General features: G+C 33.5%; 1 protein-coding gene across 2 annotated transcripts; it reads left to right on the forward strand.

The window, feature by feature from the left end:
• Window positions 1-2041: 2041 nt before the first annotated feature.
• LOC128998007 (solute carrier family 35 member G1) lies at window positions 2042-14871 on the forward strand. Of its 2 annotated transcripts, none has more exons than XM_054423929.1 (2): window positions 2042-2325; window positions 6211-14871. In XM_054423929.1, exon 2 carries the CDS (start codon window positions 6422-6424, stop codon window positions 7472-7474), a length of 1053 nt encoding a protein of 350 aa, XP_054279904.1. In that variant the 5' UTR covers window positions 2042-2325; window positions 6211-6421; the 3' UTR covers window positions 7475-14871. The 2 variants fall into 2 exon arrangements, with proteins under 2 accessions (XP_054279904.1, XP_054279903.1); XM_054423928.1 differs by having other exon boundaries at window positions 2042-2208.
• The last annotated feature ends 782 nt before the right edge of the window (window positions 14872-15653 follow it).

A 15653-nucleotide genomic window follows, 5' to 3' on the forward strand; every position in this document is an offset into this window, starting at 1 on the left:
TTAGGTTAAGTTAGGTTAGGTTAGGTTAAGTTAGGTTAGGTTTGGTTGGGTTAGTTTACATATTTACAATACTCATGTTATTGATAATTTAACCTAACCTAACCTAACTTAACCTAACCTAACTTAACCTAACCAAACTTAACCTAACCTAAACTAACCCAACCTAACCTAAAGTAACCTAACCTAACTAAAGTAACCTGACCTAACCTTTGTTATTTAAATATGGCCCACTTTTCTGGTGATATTTTACTTAATAGTGGTCCGATCGTAAGGTTACTTTAGGTTAGGTTAGGTTAGGTTAGAATAGTTTATCAATAACATGAGTATTGTAACTATGTAAACTAACCCAACCGAACCTAACCTAACTTAACCTAACCTAACCTAACCTAACCTAAAGTAACCTAACCTAACCTAAAGTAACCTAACCCAACCTAATCTAACCTAAAAGGTTAGGTTAGGTTAGAATAGTTTATCAATAAGATGAGTATTGTAACTATGTAAACTATCCCAACCGAACCTAACTTAACCTAACCTAACCTAACTTAACCTAACCTAACCTAACCAAACTTAACCTAACCTAAACTAACCTAACCTAACCTAAAGTAACCTGACCTAACCTAACCTAAGTTAAAGTAACCTAACCTAACCTAAAGTAACCTGACCTAACCTTTGTTATTTAAATATGGCCCACTTTTCTGGTGATATTTTACTTAATAGTGGTCCGATCGTAATAAAAATTACATATTCTTGTTCAGGAGGAAATTCCACACAATTTGAGTACCCACGACATGGGTTTTGAGCAAAAAAGATTTTTTCCCGTTTTCCCCATTTTCCGGGAAAAAGGGACGTTTCCGCAAAAAACGACAATCATTTTTGAAATCAGCGTGAAATTCCGACCATTTTGAAAAAAAAAATTTTTAATTTCGCGTGAGGTCCGGAGGTCGATATAATTACCAAGTATAATGTGCAACTCGAGTTCAAAGTACAATCATTGACTATATATACCTACAGGTGTACCTAATATCTGTAGGTATATATAGTCAATGGTACAATTGCCTCACTCGAGAAACCATTCCTCACTCGCCTACGGCTCGTGAGTAAGGATTTCTCTCGAGTGAGTCAATTGCTCACTTTTCTCACTAGTTGCACAAATAACTATTGTTAGCATGTGATTGAATGGTTAGTTGTTGTTCGTTTTTCTAACACTTATAATTTTGTTAAATATAGGATTAGGGGTTGTGTGTGTACTATATTTAAGATGTTGTCTCTATCTTCTTTGTAGTGTTTATATATGTGAAAATTTTCTTTTATGTTCATTTTGGTTCCTTTGTTAATAATGTCTAGTATGGTAATGTTTTCGTTATATATATCTATTGGCTATATATACATATATAAAATATATATATACACATATATAAACATTTTAACAAATGGTGTTTTTGGCCTCCGGGGACATCAAAATGAAAAAGTAAATCGGTCCCGGGCCTAGGTCTTACCGTGCCACCTACGGTAATAGACTAAGTTTATTGCAAAAAATATAAACCAATAAATGCCAATAATACATGAAACATAAATTATTTATTAAGAGTAAAAAAAGGTCAACAACAACATATAAGCTAAAATCAACTATATCTGGTATACAAAATTTTTGAAATAACGATAAGTCATATCAATTAATAACCTAGTCTACAAGTTTTAAAGTACGTAGGTATTTATTGTATTTATAAATATAGCTGGTGGTCGATATATCACCACCAATGTCTATGTTGTCTCCCAATAGAATTATATATACATATATTATATAGGTGCCCTAACCTTTATCAATGGTTGGCCGGAGGGGTTAGGGTTGACTTTGCGATGAATCAAGCGAATACAATGCAGCTTCATGGATGTAAAAGCAAGTCAGATTTTTGAAGCCGTTAGAAAATAATAAGAGGAGATGAAATAATAAGTCAGCAGGGAGCAGAGCAGCTGTCCGTTAGTTTGTCGGCTGCTCTGCTTGTAGCTTGTACTTTGTCTTTGTACAGTGTCAGTGAGTGACACTAGCGAGTAGCGACAGCCTACACTACACATACACAATAACACATCACTTACACACAAACGCAAGAAATATATAGTGTTGAAAGTATTCAATTATTCGTATTGTATCTGTACTTAATATTAGTATTAGGAAAACTGCATATTCCAATACTAATAACCACCCAAGAAGTTAGTATTACTTTACACTACTCATAATAGTAAATTAAGTGCGCAATGAAATTAATGTGAAGTTGCTTTTAATGTGGAATTGAAATGTGTCATCCTTGATTTACCTCTATAACGCAGGTGACTTAATAATCTTTTAAAAGTTAATTTTCATAATAATACAATGTTTCACAATAGTTACTGCTCAGAAACTTTGCATCCACAATTTCATGAAGTAGACTAGGCTAGGCCTATTTTTAGATTTTGATGTTTGCCAAATTAGTTGCCTTAAAAGTCACTTTATATAGTTTTATTTTGTTACCCAGCCCGGAAATTATTCCGTATAGCTACAATGATTTTGATATTTCTACTTAGGCTACAGTTTTTTTTTTCACTGAATTCGTAAATGCAATCATTTTTTGCCTGGAGGGATTCCTAAGTGGTTGTAAAGCGAAGGTTAAAATTACGAATCTAAAATTAATTAAGCAGTACCTACTGATGGTAATATGGTGGTCTGTACGGGTCCTTTTGTGGACTTAGGAGAGCAAACAGCTGTTTATACTCGACTTAACTTCTCTAATTGCGTAGGGATCCCAGACGTCCTCATTTCACCGGACACGTCCTCTTTTTGGGCACATAAAAAACGTCGGGGGGGATTTTTTCAACACCTTAAATTGTCCGGGATTTAGACAAAAAAATAATAAACTTGTTCCTGAACGCATAGTAGGCTTAAGTTAGTATTAGTAATTGGTGCTAATCATCAATCGCCCAGGATGAGGATGAAATTGGAAACTAACTTAGGCATTAAAATATTGTGTCACTGTAATGATATATTATATTTAGAAGTTTTGTTTCCTTTTTGGGTGAAATTTTGTGTTTAAAGCTAAAGACTGTTGGCAAAATTAACCCAGCTGTCTCTGTCTCTGCTTATTACAGTCCAACCTCAGTATAACGAATCTGAAGGGACCGAACCGAATATTCGTTATATCAAGGATTTCGTTAAAATGAGGTTCGTTATATAGAGGTTAGGTTTGCAGGAATTTCGCTAAGTCGAGGTTCAGAACCAGCATCAGTCTATTATAGGTCGGGATTGGACCTGATTAAAACACAATTAAAGTAGTCTAGGCTACAATACTTTACAGTGTACAGCGTTTACATTGTAAAGTAGAACCTCGATTATCCAGGATACTAAAGGGAAGGGATTTTTAATATTGCGCAATCATGACATTTATAGTCATTGACCTTGGTACAGGGGTTATAGTAGTACGTTTTCTGTGGTACAGGTTACAAACTGTAAGTTTAAAATCACAGCTTACTGCTTGCTCCAACCCACCTAAAACCTAGCCAAACACTGTATTGCATAGTAATAAACCACGTAAAGAACAAAACAAAACATTAGAGAGTTTTGTAAGCTACTGCTCGCGACAGGCCGGTGGTAGGCTACAATCACAATGGAGGAATGTACTGTAATAATCATGAACTTAGTACAAACCATATTGAAAATAATGAAAATATTAGATAGGCTAAGTCGTTATAAAAGTGTATAATCATAGCCAACTTAAAGATAATAAAACACTCGTTAATGGAATGTTAAGATAACGATGTTGCTATTCTTTTTCTTTGCCTTGATCTTCTATTATTTTTCTTTCTAAGGTTTCTCTTCATCCAAAAATTGTACAATTCACCACATTTACTTATCACCCAATCACAGCTTACTACACATTACGTCGTCATCAGTCCTCAGTGAATGAAATCAGTTCTCTTAGTTGTAAACATAGTGCGCAACGACGACAGCAGACAGGGATGTGTAAAATGGAGCAGACGAATATTAGCGCAAGCGTTGACGTCACCTTTCCATTTCATTTGATGAAGAAACAGAGTTTTCAAAAGCAATAATGGTGGTGGGGGGTTCGTTGTATCGAGGGAAAGACGCAGACAATTCGTTAAGTAGAGGTTAAATTCGCTATGTAGAGATTCTGACAATGATAAATTCGTTATATTGAGGTGTCTTATTTTAGCCAGGAACATGAAAAATTTGTTAAATCAAGGTCGTTGATATGGATTGTTCGTTATGTAGAGGTAAAATATACATTGTGTCTTACGGAGAGTTCTAGGGGATTTAAAAAAGTTCGTTATATCAAGGAATTCGTTATATCGAGGTTCGTTATATCAAGGTTAGACTGGACCACCCAGACCCAGACCAGCGACTATCTAACTACAGCTAACTCCTCGTCTGCTTTCTGATTACGTTTAGGCCTACACTCCTACACGCTTAGGCCTGAATTAAAATAATTTTACTTCTTGTTTTATCATTCTTGAACGTTCATAGCCTATTGCCGAAAAAAATGTGTATTTTCAGTCAAGTTAAGAAAGGGATTAATTGCGAAAAAAGTTTACCTGTTCTAAAAAAAATCAACACAACTCCAACCTTTAAGCAGTTGCATCATTTTCCGAAATTGACAGTTTTGTTCTTTAATTATGACTTTAAATTCTATAGGCCTAATCTTGCTCGTGTTGCTGAAGAAACTGCATTTCACGCTGTAGTAAAACATCACCAGAATTCTGAGTCCATGGATAGTACCACTAAACTTCAAAATGTATTGTTTAAAGGCTCCTAGTCTTGCAAAACATATTTCTAATCCAGTAATTTGATATTAAGTGAGGGGGGATCCAGTACCGGTAATCTAGACAAAAGTGTTAGAGTTAAAAGCCTAAGTTGCCAAATTTTGTCATTAGCATTGCATAAGCATGCCTGAATTAAAATTAAAAGTAAATATTTTAGTGATAGCAAAGAATTGGCAAGCAAATCCAAAATTTTAGTTTAAAATTTCGAAAACTTACAATATAGGCCATGTTTCTTAGGAATTGTCAGACAATATTCAGTAAAAAAAAAAAATCAAAATTGCTGAAAGTTCTAGTGCCTATCTAAAATAGCCTAAAAACTTTTTTAAAATCCCTTAAAACGCATAAAAGTAATTCTAAATTTTAAAAAGATTAAGATGCGAGTCATGATTGTCCTCTTTTTTGAAGGAGGGTCTCTGGGAACCCTATACTTTTGTTTCTACTCGCCACTCCACCACTTATCCCGTCTCTACTCTGGCTGTCATAGGACAGAGCTTTGTGGGAGATTAGAGAGAGAGCGAGTGTCTGGGTACTACTGTAAGCTACTGACTTGACGTCTACCCTCGTCAGAAAACAAAAAACTGTAACAGGTGTAGAATACACTGTTACAAGCTATTGTAGTTTGCTTGCTTATGGATCTATTTTGGTCAGTGGTGTAGTCTAGTCGTGAAATGTCCAGTGTGGGAATGCTCACCATTGTCTAAGAACTGACTAATATATAGGATTGATTTTATAATATATGTTCCCACCCGTTCTCGCTCTACTACTACAGTGATTTTGATCAAATTTGGCGAATAAATTTATTATATCATACTAAAATAATTAACATTATACCAAAATCACACTTTGCCCTCCCTGTAGTAGCAAACCTAAGTTTGCTCAGCCTAACTAGTTAAACCTCTTTATCTAAATAAAGAATAGCCTAAATCTGACATGTATAACGAAATATTTTAGTGAAAGTTCATTCAGACAAATGGAAATGGGGTTTGCTTCGGCAGGCTGAAAAAGTCCCACCCCCAATCCTCATGACATATATGTGTGATAAACATGCGTGTAGCCCGATATGCAGTTATAAAGCAGCTCAAATAGACTAGCTGCCAGTCAGAAACTGTTTTGTATCAATAAATAGAAGTCAAAAATATGTGACATCAAGCTGTGGTTGGCACACATGTGTGATACACCGGTCTAATTTGCAAAATAGATTATCACAAATACCCTGATATTGTTCTATTTTGAAAGAAGCAAATTATCTCCAAGTCATAAGCGTTCCTTACACTTAAAAGTGAAAATTGTAACTTTAAGAATTCACTATTGAGAGGAGCTGGTTCATACATAAAGACTAAGACATAAAAGCAAATTGCTAACGGACTTAGATAACTTACTAATACTCAAATATAATTTCAGGTTATCATCTGATCCATGATATTCCCATTGCTGGTGTTTCAAGATTTCCTGGAATTGAAAAGTGGCCAATCGTAGTTATTTACAAACTAACATGATTGTAAGTTAAATAAAAAAGTATGAAGGCAATGAAGAAATGAGTTGTTGAGTGGTTGACATGTGCACAGGTAAATAGAGGACAAAGTTTTCGGTTTGAACATATTGTACCATAAAAATGAATAACAATGATGTAGATGACCATTTGGAAATGCGCCTGTTGGATGAAGACCTCCGTGATGAAGAGACTGAAGTTGTGCAGAGGACTAACAAATGCAGCTCTTACCCCTATCTCGGCCTAATGCTTGCCTGTATATCGTCTTTATTCTTTTCTCTTTGTTCTGTAATAGTAAAATGGCTGACGAATGTTCATCCTATGGAACTTGCTGCTTGCAGATTCGTGGGTGTCCTTTTACCAGCAATACCGATTGTAATCTGGAGGAACGAGAACCCTTATCCATCCGGTAAACGTTTAATGCTTCTTCTCAGATCCTTTGTCGGCACAACAGGACTTATGCTTAGCTTTTATGCTTTTAGACATATGCCTCTTGCAGATTCTTCTGTTATAGTTTTTAGTGTTCCAGTCTTTGTTGCTATCTTCGCCCGCATATTTCTTAAAGAGCCTTGTGGTCTTTTTAATGTGGTTACCATTCTTTTGACCTTGATAGGAGTCATACTGATTACTCGTCCACCGTTCATGTTTGGAGCTCATATACCGTCTTTGGCCTCTGAGGAACCTCCTACTGTCACTACCGATCTCTGGGCAGCTGTCGCCGCTTTCTCAGCTACACTCTTTGGCGCCAACGTTTATGTTCTCCTTCGAGCTCTCAAAGGACTACATTTCTCAGTAATCATGGCTAATTTCGGTGCCTTCGCCCTTATCCAGACTGTAGGTGTCACATGGGTGCTAGGGGCGTTGTGCTGGCCCCAATGTGGTATGGAAAGAGTTCTAGTCGTGGCCTTAGCTTTATTTAGTTTCGGTGGACAGATACTTCTGACTATGTCTCTCCAATTAGAGCAAGCAGGGCCAGTTGCTATCGCAAGATCTGCTGATATAGTATTTGCTTTTATTTGGCAGGTGCTCTTTTTCCAAGAAATCCCAAACGTCTACAGCTTGGCAGGAGCTTTTCTAGTCACCAGCTCAGTGATGTTGACTGGGCTGAGGAAATGGGTGATATCATTACCTGAGAACTCCCCACTCAAGAGGAAGCTTGCAATCTTTTTGAAGTAAAATCTACCTACAAACATTTTCCTCTAGAATTTTGGCACTTTTAGTGTATAGATTTAATCATTCAAGAACAAAAGAAAAATAAACAAAACAATACAAACATACTTTTGCAGGGCTTTCATAGCTAAGTGGATCTACCTTTAGGAGGAATTTAGCTACTTTAACTTATCAACTATGAATATCTGAATTTTTGGTAATGGTACGCTTATAAATATGACTTATTATAAATTAAGTTAGGCCTACTCATATTTAGTATTTTTTTGTAGATCTATCTAAAAACCCTATTCAACAATAGGGTTTTTATTTTTATGTTAATTTGTTTACTTATGATATTTTGGTTTGTATATTCAAACTGAAATTATTGTTTGAATGTTTTTAGTCTTAAGCTTAACCCAAAAAGACAAAACCCCTTTAACGATGTTTTAATGTGTCTTATTATTTTCTCACTAATTTATTACGGGGTAAAGTTACAGCACTACAGTATTGAAGAAAGTGTATTGGCCGAAGACTGTACTTTGCCTAATGAGAATTCAACTTAGAAAAGAACATTTAATCTTATAAAAAATGACTTCCAATACACAACCTTCCCTATACCCCACCCCTTTTTGTAGTCGCCTATTATTATTCCTATGTTCACTTCATACAGATGAGCTTGATGTGTGATAACTTGTTTTTCGATTCACTAGGTTAACTTATCCTCTCTATGAGAATATTTTTGCAAACTATGTAATAGTAAACATTAAGTTAACTCTTATAATAAACAAAACACACTTTCACTACTGGTACTGGTTATATTCCCAAAAAGAGGTGGGATGAGGTCTATAGACACTTCAATCACAAGGGCTTTTTGTTTTGCCCAAGCATCCTAGAAACCGCTAAGTTGTTGGAGTCCGGTAATCTACAAACTACTGGCAAGCTCCTCCATCCCTTGTAAGAATTTCGTACACTCATATTTGGGGGCCCTTAATCCAGCCAGTAACGTGGAGAAAAATATGGTAGAAGGCCTTCCATATCTCTTCTTCTAGGGAATATATTTTAAACTTCAAAACTATTCCCAGCCAAATTTTGTTAAAAAGAGGTTGTTTTATAGACACAACCCAAATAACCAGTACCGAGAGACACTGTTTAAGGGTTGAACAAGCTCATAAGTTGGTGTACCTTTCACTTCATTGCCGATCAGCTGATATGCATTGTTGAATTTTTACCTAGCCTATATGGTTTGTTATTTATTGTTATTTAGGATTATTATTATTATTATTATATAGGATTATTTGTTATTTGTTATTTAGGAATTTATTGTGAATAGGACTGAACGTTGTGTTTTTGCAAGCTCAAAAAGTATGTATTGAAGGTCTACGTTTTTTTCAACAGATCTGGTTTTCTTAAATCTATAATTAGTTTATTTATCAGATACTGGAACCACACCTGGTAACATAATTTCAAACCTTTCTTGGCTTAAACTAACAATTTACTTTTAATGCATTCTTCTGTTATACCTAATCACTGAGCTTGTGAAAATTTCCTTGTTAATGCTCACTATCAGTAAATTTCCAATAAGAATACCTTTTAGACTACTATGTGAAAATGCATTTCAGCTGAGCTCATAATTTGGTACTGTATCGGTTTCATTTTAGCTATTTTGTCCTTATACTATGTCTTTCGGTAGCCTACTTGTAATTTAGGTTGCATTAAAAAACATCCTGAATATACTGATACTGCATAATATTTGCTGTTTTGTACAATATCTTTATACTATAGTTTTTGAATTGTACAATATCACAATTGCTTATGAAGGGGAGGGTCTCAAAGGTATAGTGAATGATTTTTGTCAGGGCTCCCAATATATTTCAGTTCCAATACCTTAACCTATGGATATCAAGCACTGTGTTTAGTTATTGTATACATACTTTCATTGACATAGTATGAAACAAGATCCTTATTTCAAGGATAAGTTAACCTAATGAATGCTAATACAGTAGAACCTGAATAATAGGTCTCTCATCGGGATGATAAAATAAGACGTGTTATCAGAGTTGAATTCTTATCTAGGTTTGTAGTATCGTGTAATTAAAGGTAATACAAAATCAATTATATTTAAACGTGACAGTTACTGCCAAGGGTCTTCTTATCAAGGTTCAACAGCAGGAAACGATTTCATCTAAAAATAATACGGAAATAAAACGTTAATAATTAACAAATTTATCTGGTAACAAGTGAATGTGTTAAGATTGTGCTTGTTTTTTTACCTGTTTTATTTGTATTGAGTATTGACTTTTTTTTCTTCTGTACTCAAATCAGTTACCAATTTAATGATGGGTTGGATCCTTGATGGTTAACAAATAAAGGTTTATATCACCTGTGTTAGTGTCGGAACAATTCGTTGTGCTTCGCACCATTTTCCGCTGCATAAAACAGTTGTAGTTGATATATACTACGATGGATTGACTCAACAGTAACAAAGGTAACATAAACCTTTATGTCTCGAAATATTTATTCTAATTATACTGTGAAAGACTACTTTTACTTTTATGTTCCTATCTTAAGCTAGTCAGATTCAAATTTAAAATTTGATATTAATTAATTCTATGTAGTTGCGTAGAATGACATAAACAGTGTTTTAATGTATATCTTTCATTGTTTTACCAAAGTTTTGTTAGTTTATTGTTTTATTTGTTATTTTGTTATTGCTATATTTATTTCAGAATTTTTATCAGTATCAAGTTGAATGTACTGAATATTTCCATTCATGTTTAATCTAGAAACTGTTAATTAGCCTGATACTTTTAAAAAGTATAATAAGCTAAATAAACACAATTTAAAAAGTTTTGCACAAGAGTTTTACCTCAGTTTTTGGTTGGATAAAGAAAGCCCAGTGTTCTACAACAGTGCAAGAGTTGGTGAATTTTTAAAAGTCGTTTTAAACTTGACAATTGTTTTAACATAGAATATAATATTTATCCTTTGTGTTTAGTCAGTAAATGTGATAACCCTATACCATTCACAATAAGACTATTATTTACTTAGATGACAAACTTTTCTTTAAAGTCTTCTCTTGGTTTATCTAAACTTATTAACTTAACCTGTATGCTGATTAATTTTCATTAGAATCAAAATCCAGCAAAAGAAATGTGATTTATAATAACTGTTTGTTTCCTCCCAAGCTGTTTCCATCAACCACAGCTTGCTGCTAGCCATGATGAGGTTTTCAAATTTGGCCCACAAGTTTTGCTATGTCTCCATTTCTATTTGTTTGGTAGGAGTCCAAAGGCGAGAGTGGGAGGTGATTTTTCATCATCAACAGAAAAAACTATTGTGTACCGCATGGCAGTGCCAGTCTAGTTAAACCTCTTCTACTTACAGGGGAAGGAGTTGAAGCACTGCCAGCTATTCTCGTAAACTGACAATGCCACATTACTACTCACCAGGCAAACGTTTCTTAATGCAAACTCCATCCAGACTTGTTTATTCATACTTGATCCTACTTGGCATCTGCTTCAACACAAGCAAATATTCTATACTGAAACTTCCTGCCAGCAAAGTTCTGTGTTTTCCGCCACTTTGTGGTACTCCACTCATTGATCAACATACTGCCATAGTCCTTGGTGTACATTTTGATTGTAGACTTTCAATTGCAGGGCAAATCAGTATTTATTTTTCAAAGAGCCATTTCCCGTGTCGAGGATGCTGAACAGTCACCATCCCTTGTTCCTCTTATCTTTAAGCTTTGTCTTATGCAGGTCAATATTGCCTCCCACTTTATGACAATGTCGTTAATAAGGGAGATATGCAAAGAATACAGTGGGTGCAAAACGTGTGATTCATTTGCGGACTGAGGAAATTTGAACATATTTCTCATGACCAGTGGTCCCTTGGACTGTTGTCCATTGCTGACATATAGTCATAGTCATAGTCAAATTTATTTATTTATTTATCTTGTATATACATACGTAAATAGTGTCACAATAAGGTAAAATAATGATAATCTTATGGTAAACTACATCAAAGCTCTCTCAAAGCTATTTAAAAATTAATTGAAATAATCCACAACTTACTAGATTTAACTTTCTGAAAAAAATAACAATACTTAAACATTTTACATGCTAAGTTAAATTACATGAAGACATAAAGTATATACATTTACATATACTCGTATACCTCTGAGCATCTCAAAGAATCAACTAGAAACAAAAAATTCTTCCTTTGAATAACAGCTTTTTTTAACAAATAATTTTTAACCAGATGCTTTAAGTTATGGTTATTAATTTTGCTTTTTAATTAAAAAAACTAAGCCTATGCTGGGTTAAGTTTAAATTATTCTTATGTCTAGTATTATGAGAATGAATACTACTGCGCTGATCTAATTCATTATATTTATTTCTAACACACATTAGGATATACATTCAAGGAATTATTGGTCATAAACTGTCAAAATATTAAGCTCGGAAAATTTATTTTTTACTGATATTTCGTCTTCTAGATTTAATATAATTCTCAAAGCTTCCTTCTGAAATATCAAGATTGTATCTAAGTTGCCTTTACTTGTACCACCATAAACAACTACACTATAAGATATGTGAGAGTGGATATGTGCGAAATAAATAGTTTTTAAAGTGTCAAGATTACATAACAAAGACATTTTTCTAAGAACATATATACCCGTTGCAATTTTGTTAGCCAATTTTAGTGTATGTTGGTCCCAACTAAGATTATTGTCAACTTCAACTCCTAAAAATCTGAATTGATTCTATTTTACTTCCCCCCACTAAAATATCTATTTCTCGAGCATTTTTTTTTTTTCTAGAAAATATAATTTGATTAGTTTTATTACTGTTAAGAAATAAATTGTTTTGTATAAACAATTTTTAATAATTTTTTATTGCTCTTGACACGTTTTTTCAAGGTCAAGGTAAGATTTAGCAGTGGTTATCAAGTTTGCATCATCAGCATATAGTACTAACGGACTTTCTGTTCCTGAAATATTTTTTTTTAATTGAAGGCATTCCTTGGACATAACACAGAAATAATAAAGGCTCCCAGAACGGAGCCTTAAAGAACTCCATGTTTAATAGTTAAATTTTCTGATCTATAACTGGTTAGTGTATTTTTTTTTTTTACATTATTTCTACATAGGCCTATTGCATTCTTTCTGAAAGATATGACCTAAACCAATTTAAAGTAGTGTTAAAAATACCTAAAGCTTTTAATTTATGTAAAAGAACTTCGTGAGATATGCTATCGAATGCTTTTGATAAATCCATAAAAATACCAACTACGTTATTTCCTTTGTCAACAGCATCAACAACAGTTTCTGAAAAATTTAAAAGAGCAGTAGTAGTAGATTTACCCTTACGAAAACCATGCTGTTGATCGTCAAATATATTAGTATTATGAAGATGATCAACCAATTAGGTTCGCCTCAATAAAGAAGCATTTTCATTTAATTTCATTTCATTTCAACCAATCGATCATACATTACACGTTTGTATATCTTTGATATAGATGGGAAAACTGATACAGGGCGATAATTACCGATTTTAATCCCTTTCACCTTTTTTGTAAATGGGCATTATACTCTAGATATTTTTAAGCAGTCAAGGAAAATACCGGTTATTAATGAACTGTTTATTAAAATGCACAAGTGGTTTTAACAGTGATTTCCCTATGAATTTTATTAGTTTTAAGGGTACTTCGTCATGACCACTAGATGACACTGATTTATTTATGAGTTGGTCGTAAAAAGTTTTCTTTGCCTTGATCATCTACTTTTATAATTTGCATTTAAGAGTTTACAATGATTCATCATTTCTACATTACCAGACAGTTTTGCTTGTTTTGTAAGCTCAACAATATCTTTTTGTTCTGTTAATAAATCCTGGTTTATCCAATTAAATTTACTTTTATTCAAATATTTTTTCACCCTCTTTTTAGGAAACACTAAATCAAAGTTATATTGGAAAATACTATTAAACAATTTAAACTTATCTCCTACTTTAGCCATGTATACAGAGATCCAATTCTCTTGGGATAAGATATTATTAAAAACATTCATATTATTTACAGAAAAAAACTCTTTGTTCAATGTGTGTCTTTGAAACCTCTTGTCTCTTTAGGGCAGGAAGTCCTAACAGAGCGTCGTCATGGAAATTTGAGAGATGGACTGAGAAGCCAGTCTGAGTTGCGGTCCTTTCAAATAGACAGAATGTGACATGCTGGAGATGTTTTCATATTGGGCTGCTTAACTCTTCAACCAATTTCTTCCCTGCTGTTCTTTCATCTCAAAGTATGCAGCCAGATCAAATTTTACAAAATACTGAATAAATTGTTGCTAGAGGAATAAGTTTGTTTAACCCTCCACTCACTTGCCGCCCGTTTCGCAATCGTTTCACGTTAGCTTCCAGAACAAAAAAACAAAAAATAAGAAACATTTTATTTTTAATTTTTTTTCTCATTATTAGTATAATTTGAGGTTAAAATACTGGTTGGCTTAATGATCTTGTATGATAAATTAAACCTAGGGCATGGAGGCGGAGCCCTAAAACGAGAGTCAAAAGGGTTTTAAAAGACTTTTTAAATCAGTTTTAACATTATTGTTGTATTATTAAATTGGTCATATTTATTTTTTAATTTACTTTAAGGCTGACAAAAGATATTATAATGAAAAACACTCTCAAAATAAAGTAGATTTTAGTTTTGTATTTTATACATTGCAAAAGAATAGTTAATACTCAACTTAAACCGGTCTGATGTATATATATATAAAATATCTTTAAAATTATCTCCTGCTGATATACAAGTGAATATGTTTTATCAGTATGTAGTAGGACTGTCAACAAACTTATATAGTTGAAATGGTATTTATTCTAAATCAATTTAAACCTCCTTTTGTTCAAAGCACATTAAACTCATACCTGAAATTTGAAATGGTGTGGATCTATTGTATCTCCTGGGACCAGTAAAATGTCACTGTTTGAATGTAATTATGTTTAAGACAGTTAGTGTTAAAGTATTAGGGTAAAAGATGGCAGAGATTGGGTATTTTGCTACAGAAGCAGTCTCAAATCAGTATGTAAAGCTAAAGATTAATCATGAATAAGTAACGTCAGAACTCTTTTGTTTGTTGATCTTTGTTTCTATGCAGGGAACTGTATTTTTTTATTTTATTTGACGTCACAATGTTTTTATTTACTCATCAGCGTATGATGTATGTAACTTTTGTTTTTGAGGTACTAAAAGATGTGTGTATTTTTTGTGATGCCACGGAATACATTTTAGATCTCAGAAAATATATGAACAGGGTAGGGTTCAATCCTTGTGAAGCTATTGTTTACTTACTTTTAATTACTTAGTCATTTCTTGTATTTTAAGCCAAAAAGTGAAAGAATAAATTGTGTTGACTTTTCTTTCTTGTGTACTTTATTATTTCATTACCTCTAAAAAAAAAACTACCTTTACGTAAGATTTTGTGTAATAAGTTTAAAAATATCATATCAAGGGGTGGGACATTTCCTTAGTTTGCACTAGGACTTAGGAATAAGGGGGTTGCAGAGAGGTATGCAGGTATGAGAAGTGGACAACTGTTTGGTAACAGCACACCAAAACAACCGAAAAAGCCCTTGACTCTTAAGATCTACCAAGTACAGACAGGGGTTGTCTCGGCGTACTCACTACAGTTTACAGAGTCAAATACATGGGAATAGCACACAATTTATGGTACCTGATTTTTCCTTCCACTTTGGTCGATTTCCTCACCATTTAAAAGTTATTTCCAAAAACTTCAAGCAACCTCAAACTTTTATTGGTGAAAAAAGTTGGAGATTACTTTTTAACTTTGAACAATTAAATCTACAGCTCCACTGGATCGATTTTGTTAAATAATGTGTCTTTGGAAGACATAAACTCTTTGAGTTGCTTTTTAATTTTATGTGCGTTTTATAGCAGTAAGTTTAATAGTATAAAAGTTATAAAGCGTGAAAACCAGGCTATTCATTTCATTTTGAATCGCCCGGTATATCGCTTAGTCCATTTAGGTAATATTTACTTTTTTTATTAAGTAAAATTTTTCTTTTATCTGCGGATTGTTTAGTCATTGGTGAATCTGTAGATGGCCTCACGCTTCACCACTGATGGTAAGTAAAACAAATTTTATTAGTACTATTAATTCTATAATATCAGAAAGAAATAC

Source organism: Macrosteles quadrilineatus, unplaced genomic scaffold (genome assembly GCF_028750875.1).
Source record: "Macrosteles quadrilineatus isolate MER2022 unplaced genomic scaffold, UCM_ALF_1.0 Scaffold_7__1_contigs__length_78375512, whole genome shotgun sequence".
NCBI classification, from domain to species: domain Eukaryota; kingdom Metazoa; phylum Arthropoda; class Insecta; order Hemiptera; family Cicadellidae; genus Macrosteles; species Macrosteles quadrilineatus.